Here is a 16,568-nt window from a genome sequence, read left to right on the forward strand (position 1 = left end):
AGTATAGAGTAAAAAAAATATATCATAAATGGGACCAACTCCCTCTTTCTCCATTTGACTATCGTTATTTTTCAGGTATAAAATTATAGTTCAGTGTCTTTAGATGATCTAGTTTAAATATGTAATATACAAATTTTGTACATATCAACATTTGCTAGCAGTAAGAACCTTAAAGGTTGAATCCGCGAGTAAATTGACATCAAATCACAAATTTGTATATAAGTGTAGATGAAGCAGACACAAAATTATTCAATTTGGCAACTAGTTCGAAAGCGCTAGCTGTTTGTTTTGTTTCTTTGTATAAATTGTCTGATGCCTATGTGAACATAACTATTAATGACACATTGCGAGTATTTAGGGTTTTTGTTGTGCATTATTGACACAAAAGGGAACTGTAAACTTTAATTTAGAACGTGAGATATCCAACCAAAAAATTATACAAATTGCTCATCATTTGCCGACTAGCTAACTAACTTGACAGAACCAACATGTAAATTTGTAATAATATGTATAAGAGGGCCATTGCTAATTAATGGTGAATGTGGGTCATTATTTTGTTGGATTAAAGGGCTACACTCAAAGAGATACATTGAGGAGCTATGAACCAAACCCAAGTTTTTTGGAGTTTAGACTTTAGACATACCTGAGAAGGCCCTCAAACATCTATTTCAACTACAGCCTTATATGATATACATCCTTATCCCAACTAACCAGGACCGTATACCCTACTACATCAGTGCCGGTCGTTTCCTACGTACGCTGGATAAGGTGAGATAGTCCAAAATTAATTTATACCATCAACCAAACATAGTATAAATTTTATCCTAGTCTTAATCGTGGGATATCTCACTTTATCCCATTAGTCTAAGGATTATAATCTCGAAATAATTTAGTCCGTTTACCAAACAGAAAGGTTCCATAAGTAGGGTGGAAGAGAAGGGTTCTAACTTTACAATTGCATTTAAGTATCGCTGCAACTGTGTGCTCTTTTGGTTTCAGTTCTTGCAGAACTTACCCATTTACTGCCTCAGTGTTTAACAAATCTGCTCACTTTCATTGCAAGATTGTACAACTTAAAGTATCAATGATCAGAAAAATAATTTTATTGTAATCAGTTATCTTGGCAATTAACTCTCTCTGTATGAGTTTGCTCACATTGATATTTAACGTAGCCAACGTAAAACTAGACAAATTTATGATTGAGTAGTCGTTTTGGCAATTGTGTGTGCAGCGTTCTCTCAACTTTTGGTCTTGCCTCGACTAAGAAAGATCAAGCTAGCTTAGAGAGAAAATGCATCATATTTAAAGAAAACAATGACGAGATATACAGGCTTAAAACAAGAACAAATAACATTTAATTTCTCAGTTGGGAAAAAGGTCTCCAATACGTAGCAAAATAACTTTAAAATTTTCGATCCAGTGAAGAAGCAAGAGTTGGAATACAATCAACCCGGCCAATAAAGGAGGCAGGATAAGGTAATAAAAATAAATATGTTTTACAATAAACATATAATATTAAAAAATAATAATTGGACAATCCTCTCTATTGTACAAGTGCGCAACCTGCCCTTATTGATGATAGCAACTAGAATCAAACCAATGCAATGGACAGACAAAGTCATTCCTCGAACTCAAACAAGATTTATTGTGAAGGAGACGTAAGGATGAGCCTCTGTGTCACCTCCAAAACCAGCCATTCCTCCTTCATCATCAGCTTTCCAGAAATTGCTGCAATTCAATTAATAAACAATATAAATAGGGAACATGGTAATAGAAACATTTAATAAACGTCAGTCAAAGATTGAGGAGGAAAACATGTAAGGTCCAAGGACCACATAGATGTGGCCAATTGCAACTGAAGAAATGCATGTTCTTTTCTTACAATTTACTCAGTCGACCATTATCACAACTTTCAGCATAAAGTAAAGATGCATGTATCCGGGACCAGTAATGGTCAGCCTAAATGCATCCATGTTAGGTGTGTTCTTATTTGGTGGAAACAACAACAACAAACCCAGTGTAATTCCACAAGTGGGGTCTAGAAACATGTAGAAAAATATCACGTGCTTTATAAACACCATCGACCATCATGCAATAGAATTTTAACCCGTTAAAAGCTTTACAACAGGTTCCTTGGGGGCGGAGTTCAGGGAAAACTATCACATGCTTATAAAACCCAGTTCTTTTAAGGAGAGCAAATAAGGCATTATTCACTACAGGGAGAGAACCATGGAAATTAGAGAGTTACAATAATTCAAACCCAAGCACATATAGTGTTTTGGTGCATTTGGATCTAGGAGGGTGTCTATGTCAAATATGGTTAAGATTGGATTCTTTATCACATACCTGTTTGAACTGTCGCAGAGTGACTCGAGAATGGAACGTACTTTCTTCTCACTTTTGATTGAGGGTGCCAAAACAACAGACTGAAAATTTATATCAGCCATTAAGTAATAATTAGTTATAATGATCGATATACAAGAAAAAAGAGTTGTTGAAAAACATAATATTGGAGGGTTCAAATGAATTACCAAAAATGATGGAGGCAACCCGTATCTCAAAATGCTCTCAGCAAAGATACGCACAGCACAGAAGTGCATCCAGGAGCTAAAAACCTGTAGGATGATGGCAGGACTTTTTAGACAAGGATTTCAATAACCAACTAAGATACGGTTCAGTTCGAAAGAAAATAAATCAATCAGCACTAAGAAAAGAAAAGGATAGCGAACCCAGATCGAGTTGGATTGTGAAATCTAAAAAGTAATTACGATTTACAGCAGTCGCAAGAACAGAAATCACAATAGGGTACTTAGACCATTAATTACTACTTTGATTTATTGTTTAAGCAGTAAATGTCAATTCAATGTCTTCCTGCTCTTTGCCAGTTGAATCCAAAACTGCTCCATGAATCGGAGGTACCTCAATACACTTACAGACTATGATTCCACATCCTTGGAATGGAAACATACCAAGTGCTTGTCTTTGAAATGATAATAGATTCATATGAAAACAGTGTGTGCTAGAAAAAGCCTCTACTCGAGGCAAGCACTTAATATCTAAAGAGAAAACCAAATGAGAAGGCGCAAACCACATGACGATACTCTACTTTTGCTGAAGTTGGACAAACTCATGATAAGTTACTGAGGGTAAGTTAAAGTCAAAGTGCTGCTAAGGACTAACCTACCACGAGTTAAATTTGCCCTCTGGCTTAACCAATTACCCTCGTATTCCCTTACATGCTGATACTTTTTGTACTTTCTGGGAACAAACTCCGAACTTCACTACATAGAATTATCAATTATGTTATATGGACCATTTATTGCCTAAGCCTAAATGTAACTTCGTGAATTGCTATGACATGGACATAACATAGATTAATAGATACTTATAATTTTCTAATGGACTCTTCGACATACACTAGTCTAAATTGAGCATACCTGTTAGGTTTAATATCTGAGTCTAATATCCTTACCAGAATCCATGTTGCAGAAATTTGGAGTCTTCTCCAATCTCCCACACCATTCTCCCTTGAAGCCTCCTTTGAACTAGCCATCTCTAAATGGTTTATCACTATCATCATCTAACAACACCAATATATTTAAGAACCATGTGTACCTTTTTGTCAGAAAGTTTGTTTTTCCTACGAAACTGGCGAAAGATAACCTGCAAACCGTGACATTTTCAGGGAAAGCACGACTTGGGGGTTCTATCAATGAAGATTCAGGCTGTCATGCTGATTTGATTGGAAAACATGACTTGTTGACCCCGTCAAATGAATTTCATGACTGCACACCCCCTCATCGCTCTCACTGGTACTCCATTTAGGTGTGTTCAAATGGCCAGTTCACTTTCCAATTAAACATTAGGTCCAGTTTCCAAAAGTTTTAATCCTTCCATTTTGAGTAATAAGAATCAAATATTGACTAAATATTGGACATGTGACTTGCTATTATTAGTCCTCCATAACCAAATTAGAAGGATGCCAAGATGTAGTAAACAAGATCATTAGGGTTTTTCGACGAAATAAATAATCTTGTCCACTCAACAATTTTACAATGTCAAATGAAATGTAAAGTAATATTATAGTTCCAATGAGTATCTCAGCTCATTAAATGCATCATCATGAGCTGAATACCTTGTTGAAGACCATCGTTGGAAACAAGTGATTTTCGCGATACCTTTGACCATACCGAACAAATTAAGCCTGGCTAAGCTCATCTGTATCAAAAAGAGCCTAGCCAGCCCGAGCTGAAATATGAGCAAGCTGAGCCAAGCATAAATCAGCTCAACTCAATATTGAGGCCTAAGAGTTAATTTCTTCTCCTGATGCCGGTGCTAACTGAACCCTCGATTATAAACTTACTCATTCAAACTCTAGTTAGAACTCATTTACATGCTCTACCTCAACCCTGGTGCGCCACATCAGTAAAGTTGGACTAGCCAATGGGTACACTTGGGAACATACCTATTGCTAAGTAATAAAAAAGTAAACATTTGGTAGCAAAACAACATACTAGAATTTTGAGACTGAACAAACATTGCAAAGGGGATGTAATTGCAAGAAGAGAATCATTTGCAATCACAAAGTTGGAAATTGATTTCTCCAGATCACCTCTGCCTTGTATATCAATTTATCATAGATGTTCTAGAATTAATAGAAGGGAGGGAATTTTAAAGATTAAAAAAGAGAGGGCGAGTGATTGAATGTGTACATGATCCTGGTTTTTGCCAATGGATTCACCAAGAAAGTCAGGAAGAACAGATTGGAGTATAAGAAACAGTACATGTGTGAAATAGACATATTAAAAAAGAAGAAGATACAATACATGTGGAAACAGTTAAGGAGAAAAATTAGCTGGATGTCAAACCAAAACTACATTCCCTCTATGAGATCGTGGCTTTATTTATTTGTATAGATTAACCAACTGCATACCCAGTTATCCGTTTTTCCGTAATATACGAAAATATAACTATGATTTTTTATCACTTGCATTGGATTTTACTTTGCTAAATAAACTGAATAACCAATATTTCGGATATTGTAACAGAAATTAAATCAAAAGCAAATTAGCTATATATCAATTTTTTTTACAAGGACATTGTTTATTTGTTATTGCTTTCTCGACATGCACTAGCTATATATCATTTTTAGCCAACTTGAACAGTTGGTAATTCCTGTTTTGACCAAACAATTGGACACCCTTAGGCCTCAACTGCCTTGTCTCACCCTCTCCCCCATGAGAGGGTCTCCAACCTCATCCCTCTCTTTATACCACATATATGATCATAATTCTGGCAAAAAAAAAAAATCAGAGTACAAACTTACGATGAAATGCATCAGAGCTTCATACAGACATTTCTGTCTTCCAAACTTCTTATATCCAACAACAACATACCCAGTGAACCACAACAGTCAACTTGGTTGTTTGGCAACAATTTCATAGGTAACATGCAACAATCCCCTTTCCTTCTCACTCTCTAGGATAAATTAATAATGCTGGAGGAATTAGGTGTGCTAGAATTCGCATACTGCCACAAAAAAAAAAATCTAAGAGGAAATGATCTCTTATAATCAATTACAATATTTTTTTGAAATAATCAAGTACAATATGAATAGAAGAAAACCATCCTACAAGGATTTCCTGTGTTTTATTTACCGGTCTCCTGCTTTATTACCAATCTCCTCCAAAAAAGGTAACATAACAACAAGAATATTTCCAATGGGCCATAGCCCATAAATATGGTTTTGAGTTTATTACTGATCTCCTCCGAAAAGGGCACATAACTAAACGAATATTTATGATGGGCCATAAAAGCGATCTCCCAAATTTTCAAACTTTTGTTGGGGGGGAAATCGGAGAGTAGGTTGTGGAATGAGATGGGAGGGGAAAGAGAAAAAGGATGGTGTAGGTGCAAAGGGTGAGGGTAGTAGGTCGAGTGGGAGCAGTTGATTAGGGAGCCATCATCGGTCCCCATGGGAAGTGGGAATGGGGGAATATGTTGGAAGGGTAAGATGGCAGATGATTGTTTTGTTGTTTTCCCTTTTTCTCAATTTCTAGTAGAATAAACTACAAAAATATCCTTAATTTTTTTTAGCAAGGTAAGGACACAACGATAACATCCCCTATGTGAAGTCTAGGGAGGGTAGAGTGTACACAAACCTTACCCGCACCCTAATGGAGATAGAGAGGCTATTATCAAACGGCCCTTGGCTCAAATAACGCATAACAAAGCAATTTGAAGAAGAAAGTACAAAAATAGAGAAGGCATTGCAAATAATACGGAAAACACTTAACAACAGCAAACAAGGAACAATACAACAACATACCCCGTGAGACCCTTACCTTTGCGGGGTAGAGAGGTCATGACCCTCGGCTTAAAAGTTGTAACCAAAGCCAAATAATGATAGCAAAATAAGGCGATAACCGAAGCATAAAAAACAACATGTTAGCGAAAATCGAAGGACAAAATACTGGTATGTGTTGGAATAGGAATAGGAACAAGAATAGTGTATAGAATCCTACTTGGAAAATGATTAGTATATATAATCCTACTTGGAAAATGACTAGTATATAGAATCCTACTTGGAAAAGGATTGTATTATAGTGGCTATAATAGGGTCTCAGTGCAATTATGTAGATATACAATTCAATAATATTATTTCTCACACGGTTTCTATCCATATTTGGGCTCTCGGTCCACGATGCAGTTAAGCCTGGGTGTGAAGGGGGTGTTTGAATGGGCTAATCCTACATTAATTGGGGAATAGACTAGTTGTTTGCTTATATGGTCTTGGACAATCCTCCTCTCATGAGCTAGCTTGCTTTTGGGGACTTCGGCAATCCTCCCCTGATGAGCTAGTTTTTGGGGTTGAATTACGTCTGGCTGTCATATCGTTACATGGTGAATAGAGCTTCTACTATCCTGATAGAGAATCAAAGAGCTTTTGTTGTCGGGAGGTGGCTATGACTCATATATGCCGCCCGTCTGGCCAATGATTATGACAAAAACTCAACTCTACTCCTTCATAAGTCTCCTATTTCTCTCTCTAACACCACCCACACAAATGCTAATGGAACCAAGTTCCACGCTCTACACCTTCTCCTCTTTCTTCCACTCTTCCAACTGAACACCAATTCTTTCAGCGTTCTTGATATAGCCCCAAGAAGTACCAAGTCATTCAAACATATCCCACCATCACCTCATGGAAAGACAACAATGAAGAAGAAGATGATCAACATCCTCTTCTGCCTCTTAGCACATATAAACACCAACTGATGCAGACAACCTTCTGCTTTTTAAGATAAGGAACATCACATGTTTTGTTGACCTTGTTTCCCCCTAATTAAGAGCCTGTCCTCTCTCCAAGCCATCATGCATTTCATTGTCAAGTACTGAAAAGCTTAATAGCTTCACTATTGGCAGATGAAGGCTATTAAAAAATCCATCAACATTTTATTAGAAAAGGAATGAAAAGATTAAGAAATAACTCCCAAACTTGATTGATACCAATTCACATTTGGTAAATCATTCCACCACAGGCTGCTCCCTTTCTACGCTTCAATATCTCTCCCTATTTTCTCTATTTATTCATGTTTCCTTATTCTTGGTTGGTAAATATTTTAGGTCTCTACAATCATTGTTTTTTAAAGTTCTTACAACAGAGAATGCAATTTTGAGTTCTTTTTGCCCTTGATAGGTTGAGGTCTCTTTACTCCTCTTTCTGGGATAAGTTGATAGGTTATGATCGTTATCCATTTTTTCTTTCCGTGGTTCATTTCTAAATAATGAAAACAAAGATCTTTCTCAAAAATAATGAAAAACAAAGATTGCAAAAGCCTTTTCCTAATCCCAGAACGTGCTCCCCCTGTTTCATATGTTGCTCATGTAAGATGAGACTTGGTCCCAGAGCAAAAATAAGGCTCCAGAACCTCCACATGCATTGCTACTAGAGTGGTCTATTATATCATCTTCAATAGTTCATTCCGGAAGTTCATGCAACGAATTTAGGAATATATTCTCTTGAATCTCATAATCATTTCACTTCCACCAAACTCTATCAGATCACAAATTCTAGAAGAGTGAACTCATTCCGTCCCTTTGAATTAATCAAAATTCAAGTTAGAATCTGATTGTAAAGTGATCTTGGTTGACCCATAGACTTCATCCAAGTAAGCCCAAACTAAGAAAGAGACTTCAAGTCCATAAATAAAGTAGTTTAGAAATAGTTTTTGCCTCATGAAAAATCGATTCACTTTTTCATTTCCTTCGAGACTGCACAGCATCTCAAATTTAAAGCCAGTACCACAGGGAGAAGTCTATGAATCTCGAAAAATTAACAGTTAGCAAAAAATGTATTCAGAAATGCTTAAAAGTCCAATAGGTTCTTAAGAGGGAAGTACCTCCCCGTAACTGGTATAGCACCACTGCAACAGAGAGCTTCTGAATGTCTCTTGATCTTGCATCAGTTTTTCCAGCTCTTGTTTCCGACTTTCTTGAGTCTCTGGATTATGTTCAAAATCGCGAATCTGAATCAAATGTAGCATGAGACTCTCTTTAGATGAGGCTTTCCTCTACCAATAGTTCTTCCCACCACACAGTTTACATATTAAAAAACCTACTTTCCCACCTGGTGGGTGTCCTGGAGAAGAGAGACTTGGAAAAGGTAAGGAAAACTACCTGGAAGCCTCTTTCACGCGCCTTAATCTTGAAATTGTCGGCATCACGGTTGAATAATGTTACAGTATAAAGAGCATATTCATTGTCCTCAAAGAGCATCTTAGAAGATCTGGGAACCTAAACAATTAGTTAAGTGAAAAAGGAGAACTTGTGGGATAGCACACTATAAAGAGTTCAGAAAGAAAAAAAACATTTCCAGATTCAAGAAATAAGTAAGAAATCCAGTTTGTCCTTGAAGGAGAATAAACTAATCCAAAATCCATTGCCAAAATCAGAATCACTATGCATAGGAGAGACACAATCCAAGTAAATAGAAGATATGTAAAGCTATAAACTGGATCCAACAAACTACTTACCACATAGGTGGTCAGGGTCTCATAACTGGATAACCAGTCTTTCTGTGAGTATTTAGAAACAACAGCAAGGAGAGTTGTTAGGTGTTCTGAGGTAACAACATCTGCTGGCTTTACCAAATTGGACAGATCACGGACAGCTAAGCTGGAACAAAAACACCAAGCACATCAGCTAGAATACCAATTGCCAAGTAAATACTAATTCAAGAACAATTATAGCAACCGAGATCAGCAATTCCAAAGATTATTTAAGCCACCACCACCACCTCAGAATCTCAGAGGAAATTCCAATGATTAACCAATTAAAACAACAAATAACAAAGAATCAAACATTGAAGAGCAGTCTCCCTGATCCTTTGATAAGGATAAGTTCCAAGACCAGAGTACCAAACTTCAGAATTTTTGCGATCTTCTCCAAAAGATTTTAAAGTTTCTATGAGCAACATAAATTTAGCACTCTGTATGGAAGTTCTATTTTTAATTTCTCTCATCCATATGGAGATCCTATAATCCCTAAAATTTCATTTGTTAGTGATTTATCTAATGCAAAACTATCTATCACCACATAATGTTTTAAAGCAAATCATCTATCACCACCACATGTAAATTCAAAATCAATTTAGATCATAGGAATATAATTGATTTAAAGTACATTTTGACAGTAGCTACTTCTTCTTCTTCTTATTTTGAGCACACAACTCTAACCGACCATATAATATGAGGGCCACTTTTCTTTTGATAACCAAGAAATCCCCAACTGTCAGTGGCGAACGGTCCGAAACTCTTGTGGATAATGAGTCCACCACTCTGCTCTTTTCCACTTGACTACCAGAATTTTGTCCGCGGCAGAGTTTAAACACATGATGTGCACTTAACCCACAGATCACAAGTTGAATTCTTACCACTAGACCAAAGCTCTGGGGTCATGAGGGCCACCTTTAATATCTGTCGACCTTTACCAAATACAACATGGATGTATTTTCCATGTTTCATCTTTACAAAAAAACATTCCATGTCGAATAGAAGGCTATTTTGACATAGCCTGTCTTAAGTTAGCAGCCTCTCTCCCTTTTTAAATTCCACAATTATGTCCATCTATGTTGCAAGTGTAATTGACAAACATTAGGCAGCAGGTAAAGCTTTTGTTGGTAAATCAATAATGACATAGCTGAATAGTCAAAACTGACAAATCACCATTAAGTGGAAGTCCATGTTTATACAATGGAATCCAATCTCTTACATACCTTCCTGTTTGCTTTCGGTTGATGGCATTAAGTTGACTGCGCACATTGTTATACTCAGAAACACGAACCTGTCATAGATAACCAACAAAATTGTAAGAGCGATCACACTATCTAATTATTGGCACATTTTACATGTCATTTTGCAGAAACCCTTTAATAATTTCAAACTATCAGAATAGAAAGTAGTATCATCTGTTGTCATATCATTAGGAAATGACATTGTTCGAGCAATATAGCCAATACTATTATTAGAAAACTCTTAGTAGTAAATCAACATACTTAACATTTAATCCAATGAAATATCTCATAGAAAACTATAACAAAAGACTCAGCCCCACCATTGTTGTACTTGATTGAGAAAATGATGTTACTTGATGGTCTTAAGGAGGACCAGTTAAGTTCTGGGGAAGCACACTCTAGGAATCAGTGGAACCAAAACCGTTAAGCTAATGATGTTTATTGCATCTTCAAAGATACTTAATACACTTTACTGTTATGGAACTATAGCACCAATTTGGATGAAACAAAAGGGAAAAGTGTCACATAAATTTAAGCACTAGGGATGTTGGCCAACTAGGGTTAGTCCATCTAAATCATAGAGGCTAACAAAGAATAGAGAAATTGTCTTGGGTCCCGCTTGTTCTTAATGGAGATCTGAAACTGAATAATGTACATTTTAATCCATTTAGTGCATTTGTTTTTCTTATCCTTTACAATCAATTATTGCTCAGAGTAGGCCTAATTAATTCAGATTTGGTACAAAGTCTAATCATTAAGACATTCACTTAAACATTCATGTGATATTGTACCGCTACTCTATCAACTACGGACTTCCACAACACAACCACCAACAACAACCACCTCTACCACCAACCACTAGCCTCCAAGGCACAACCACCACTGCCACCAACACCAACACCCACTTCCACTGCATCCCACCACCAACACCTCTACCGCACAATCACTAACTTCAGTCTCTTCCACCAACATCGACCATAACTAGGAACTACCTCACAATCATCACCAACAACTTCCACCACCGCCAGTGGTTTAAACTGTGTTCTATCAAACACATAGTTTTTACAACACCATATAAATTAGATATTTCCAAATTATTATTTTTTTGAGAAGGTAAGAAGATCGTATATATATTCAATATTTTTTATAACCGTGGTGTCCGGGCCACCTTGCGCCCACCTCGACTATTTCCACGGATACCTGCCACCTCCCACAGCAACATGTAACTCTATCTACCAAGGCTAGGAAAAATAGGAAGATTGTATATATTTAAAAACAAGGAGAAAGCTTAGCACCAAAAGCATTACAAGAATCAAAAATACTTCCATACAAAAACAAAAAGAAGATTGTTGCAGCCAGCAGTAAAGATGATTCATTGAAGTCTAACTTTAACATACTATCTTCATCATTTACCACCTCTAGATTCTGCTAAAAATCCAACAACCATAAGCATTTGTGTTCAAATTGTGGTACACTAACTATCTTTCCTTCAAAACATTTATCATTTCTTTCCTTCCAATTACTCCAACATATGCCGGCAAGGATGGTGAGAGAAATCATTTTAATTAGCCAATGTTGCGATTTAGAGACAATATCTTAATAAAAAAATATATATATATATTAAAATTCAAACATCTTAATCTTAAAAAGCGAAGAAAAAAAAGAAGAAAACAGAGTCTAAATTGGTTATGGACTTATAAGAGGGCTCCTTATATAGAAGTTTAGGCTACATTAAACAAAGATATTTTACACTACATGAAATAAGGATATTTTATATTAAAGAAACTTTCCTCATTACTAGAATTTCTAATTATGACACAACTATCTAGGATAAAATATATTACTAACTTCGATAATTCCTAACATTCAACAACATTAGTTCTCTCAACTTTCAAGGCACTATATCTCAAACTCAAGGTAGTGAAAAAAGTTATTATTGACAGAGCACTATTCTGAATGGCAGCTGGTATACTGTATATGCGTGTTTTTCTCGCTTCATTAGTAAAATTTATAACATCAAAAACTAATCTGAATAGCATCTTGAAATAATGTCGTTGAGATAACAGACAATCATTGCTAAGTGTTAAAGAAATGGATCTTGGGCCTAACTCAACCTCAAAAGCTAGCAATGAGGGAGGATTGTGCAAGGCCATATAAGGAGACCACCCACCCCTTTTTCAGCCGACATGGACTCTTCAAAAAAACGGAAAGCAGTGCTACAATTCTTTCCTCACGATAGTCACCAGGGCTGCAGAAGTAGGAAGAATGGCTCAAGTAATAATATTATTTCCATAAAGTAGAGACCCTGAAACAGGATTTTGGACTTGCCCTCGGCTACGTGTCGTTTGGATCCTACACTTGCCCGCCACCAGTGGATCAAGGTGTGTAACATGGTTTCTAAGAAACAAGTTAAGGCTCAACAGGGTTGACTAAGATCAATGTTCAAGGAAGGGATTTTATGGTAAAGTGACAATTCAAAGAGGGCCTAAGGTCATTTTCCAAGCTAACACACAACCAAAATACCAAGGAGGTCTTGGCATTAAGAACCTTGCAGCCCACAACAAAAGTATGATGATGAAGTGGCTTTGGAGATACAACTTGGAAGACGCAGGGCTCTGGAAAGAGGTCATCATAGCTAAGCATGGAAGGCTGAATCAGTGGTGCTCAAATATTACTACACTTCCTTACGGAGTGGGACTGTGGAAGAGTATTAGGATGTTGTGGGATACATTTGATCAGAATGCTTACTTTGAATTGGGCAATGGTTTACTCCTAAAATTTTGGACAGACAAATGGCTTGGAAATACCACTCTTCAGGAGGATTTCCCAGATCTGTTTAGAATTGCTCAAGATTCCAATTCTGTTATTGCTGCTAATAGAGAAGGGATCAATTGGAATCTGAGATTTAGAAGGAATATCCACGATTGGGAAGTGAATGATCTGGTAGACCTTTTTGATAAAGATTTTTTTTTATAAAGAAAATCTAATCGCCTACCACTGGCACCAGAGATCACTTTTTTGATCTGGTAGACCTTTTTGCTAGACTACAACATTGTCACATTAATCTCCAGGCAGCTGATAAGCTCAAATGGGGACACCAGAAAGGAGTTTATACAGTCAAGGAAGGGTATCAACAGTTGTGCCCTAGAAAACCCATGATAGCTAACTGGCCCTGGAAACTCATTTGGAGGACCAAGCTACCACCTAAGGTAGTTTTTTTTACCTGGATAGGCTCTATATGAGGCATGTCTCACCCAAGACAACATAAAGAAGAGAAAAATCCAGTTTCCAAACAGATGCTATATGTGCAAAAAAGAGGCTGAAACCCCAGACACCTTCTTCTTCATTGTGAGGTGGCCTCAGAATTATGGAGCATGTCTTTTTGTCTCTCTAGCATCAATTGGACCACACCCCTCACTGTTAAGGATGCGTTAAGGATGCATATGAGAGTTGGAGTCTATGGAAAGTTGACAAAACCATCAAGAAGATCTGGATTATGATACCTGCTTGTATTTTTTGGTGTATTTGGTTAGAGAGGAACAAGAGATATTTTGATGGAGAGTCAATTGCTTTAGGCATTTTGAAGACTAGGTGCATTGAAAATTTGTTTAGTTGGTCCAACTTGTATCCTGTTGTTAATGCATAACAACTTTAGGATTTTACTAACTCATTAGCTCTAGCTTAGATAGTTTGTATAGTTAGCCAGAGATTTTTTTGTAAGCTCAAATGCCATATCTTGTAAATCTCGCATCTTCTTGATGTTGTTATTAATACCACTTATCTTATCAAAAAAAAAAAGGGCTTGTTGCAGCACCCGGAAATAAGCAAGCTCTCAATGATCAAATTAAAGCTATGGTGATGTAAACATCGGGGACATTTTCATCGTAAATTGAATAAGTAGCTGAAGAGTAGCCAAAAAAGTTCTCTTAAAAAAAATAATAGAATAGCCAAAAAAATGTTGTCGAAACAATGACAATAAATGCAATATTTAGATGATGAAACTTAATACCTAGACTCTAATGCCATAAAGAAAGAAAAATAGAGAAGACTTTCCAAAATAGTGTCTAGAGATTCAATGTTCAGTGCAGGACTCAATACCCACACTCTGACCACAAAGAAGAAAACAAGAAGATATTTTTCACAACAACGGAATTCAACACTAAGAGGAAGGACTCGATATCCAAAATCTATTACCACAAAGAAGGATAAAAGAAATAAGCTTTGAGAGATATTTTGGTTTGAAGAGAAGCTGGAAGAACAGCTGGAATAGTGATCGGAAGAGACGATATAATTTTACTAATGGTGGAAAATCCTCCCATATGCAAGTGGTGTACCAAAAATAGAATCTACATAAAGATATGATTTCTCCAAAAGACACCCAATATTTTATACTTATTATTATCTCATGGGTGAGGATATACCCAAAAGAAACTAGGAATAAGAACCGTTTCAGCTTCAAAAAAAAAAGAAACTAGGAATAAGAAGTAACTCCTCAAATGTAAAAAACCATCCTCTGTCTATTCAAAAGCTCTCAAATTTCTCTCCTTTCACAGGACTCACATTTGTGCTAGTGGCACAACATCCTAGAACCCCCCTCCCCCCCCTTTTCTCTTTTTCCTTTTATATGTCCAACTCAATAGTGTTCAACATGTTCATTATGTTCCTCCACCTTTTGCAGATAAAGAATTGATATCCACTTCATTGATGATTTTAAATAAGCCTCCTGAGATTTAACCAGTTACGGGCCTTGAGGGTTGATAATGAATATGGAAAAAAACACAAGATTGTCTGGCGTCTGGAAATTAAAATGAGTGGTTAAATATATTTGTGCTGATATGGACCTATTCAATTCTCCAAAGAGCAACACAAGTCTTAACAGTAAAAAGTGAAAGTAAGGATTGATATTTCATCTTTGCTTTCTCACTCAGTTAAGGTCCTCTTCTTTCCTTCAAAATCTCCATTCTCTGTTTACTATAGCATCAGTATGTCCTTTTTTTTAATCTAGTAATATTAGAGTATCAGTATGTGCTTAATTCATGTTGTGAGACTTTACTTTACATAATAGATCTATTTCTTTGTTTACTTCACCATACACCACCTTATACATAGTATTTACTTGTATCGTGAATATTTTCTGTGAGATTTGTATTGGAAATCCCTTCACCACCCAACAAAAATTGAAAATTATACAAATAAGATCTCTGACATTCTAACACCCAATACTTCTCCTGAAGAAATACTTGTTTCATATAACACAACAGAATAGATACCTTAAGGTCATCCTCAATCTTGGCAACTTGGCTGTGAATTCCATCCACAATCTCCTTAAGAGGTGACATTGTGGGATACTTTGCCTCATCCCATGCAAACCTATGACCAATATGAAATTTCTTGTCAGAAAAAAGTTCACATGATGAAAGCATTCAAATTACGTGATTACCTAGTGAGGTATGAGTCAACAGGAACTCCATCTACAGTGAGAGAGCTACTGAGAACGCCGGAAACTCTCTCCAATTCCTCGATCTGACGTCGTGTCTTGGAGCAGACCCCTTCAATGAAGCTATTTGACTGCAAATTCCAAACTTTCCACATCAGATTCACATCAATACCACCTTAATTAACTAAATTTCTCGATCCTAAATATGGATAATCAAATTCTACCTATCCCCTTCCCCAATTGCAAAATTGCAGCTAGTATCTACTAAAACCGAGAAAATGATAACAATCCATTATAGATCACACATTACAATGCTTCACACTAAAACACAGACCACATCAAAATGTAGAGAGAGAGAGAAAAAACTCACCTTGACGAGATCATCGCTGAGAGCTAAAAGCGAATCCAATGTACCGACACGGAGATTGGGGATGTTAAACTGCAAATTCAACGAGAAAAAAATGAAGGTGATCCAAAAAATCAGACAGATCTCAGTAAAATATGTTAGGGGAAGGGGTAGAGCTTACTCTATAAAGAGGAGTGTCGAATGAATGCCTGGATATGGATTCTTGAAGGCGACTCCAGAGAGAAGTAGTAGACGAATTTTGCTGAACGGGAAGAGAAACCACCCAATACCTGGAAGCCATTATTCCACAGTTGTTCTTCTTGCTGTGATTGATTTTTTGATTAGATGCAGGAAGATAAAAATACGAGTCGTTGAACTTTTTAGTCCCCGGGATCTTATGTAGTTGTGACTTGTGTGTCTATATGCGTTAATAGAAGCACCTTCGCATAGTTTCACAATTACACTAACACCCCCTGTTGTTTGAATCTGTG

General features: G+C 36.6%; 1 protein-coding gene across 2 annotated transcripts in view; it reads right to left on the minus strand.

Annotated features, from left to right (window-relative positions):
- Positions 1-1,426: 1,426 nt before the first annotated feature.
- Positions 1,427-16,568, minus strand: part of LOC125860825 (V-type proton ATPase subunit C) — a 64,511-nt gene continuing 49,369 nt past the window's right edge. Inside the window, exons 2-12 of one of the 2 annotated variants that reach the window (XM_049540852.1) lie at positions 16,259-16,393; positions 16,102-16,170; positions 15,735-15,862; positions 15,565-15,664; positions 10,277-10,344; positions 9,036-9,177; positions 8,680-8,796; positions 8,403-8,528; positions 2,532-2,615; positions 2,347-2,426; positions 1,427-1,728 (exon numbers count right to left, since the gene is read on the minus strand). In XM_049540852.1, the coding sequence (XP_049396809.1) occupies positions 1,632-1,728; positions 2,347-2,426; positions 2,532-2,615; positions 8,403-8,528; positions 8,680-8,796; positions 9,036-9,177; positions 10,277-10,344; positions 15,565-15,664; positions 15,735-15,862; positions 16,102-16,170; positions 16,259-16,378 (1,131 nt within the window). In that variant the 5' untranslated portion in view covers positions 16,379-16,393 and the 3' untranslated portion in view covers positions 1,427-1,631. Of the gene's footprint in view, positions 1,729-2,346; positions 2,427-2,531; positions 2,616-8,402; positions 8,529-8,679; positions 8,797-9,035; positions 9,178-10,276; positions 10,345-15,564; positions 15,665-15,734; positions 15,863-16,101; positions 16,171-16,258; positions 16,473-16,568 lie in introns of those variants that run through there. The other variant, XM_049540851.1, reaches the window with a different exon arrangement.

The sequence above is a fragment of the Solanum stenotomum genome, chromosome 3 (genome assembly GCF_019186545.1).
Source record: "Solanum stenotomum isolate F172 chromosome 3, ASM1918654v1, whole genome shotgun sequence".
NCBI lineage: Eukaryota > Viridiplantae > Streptophyta > Magnoliopsida > Solanales > Solanaceae > Solanum > Solanum stenotomum.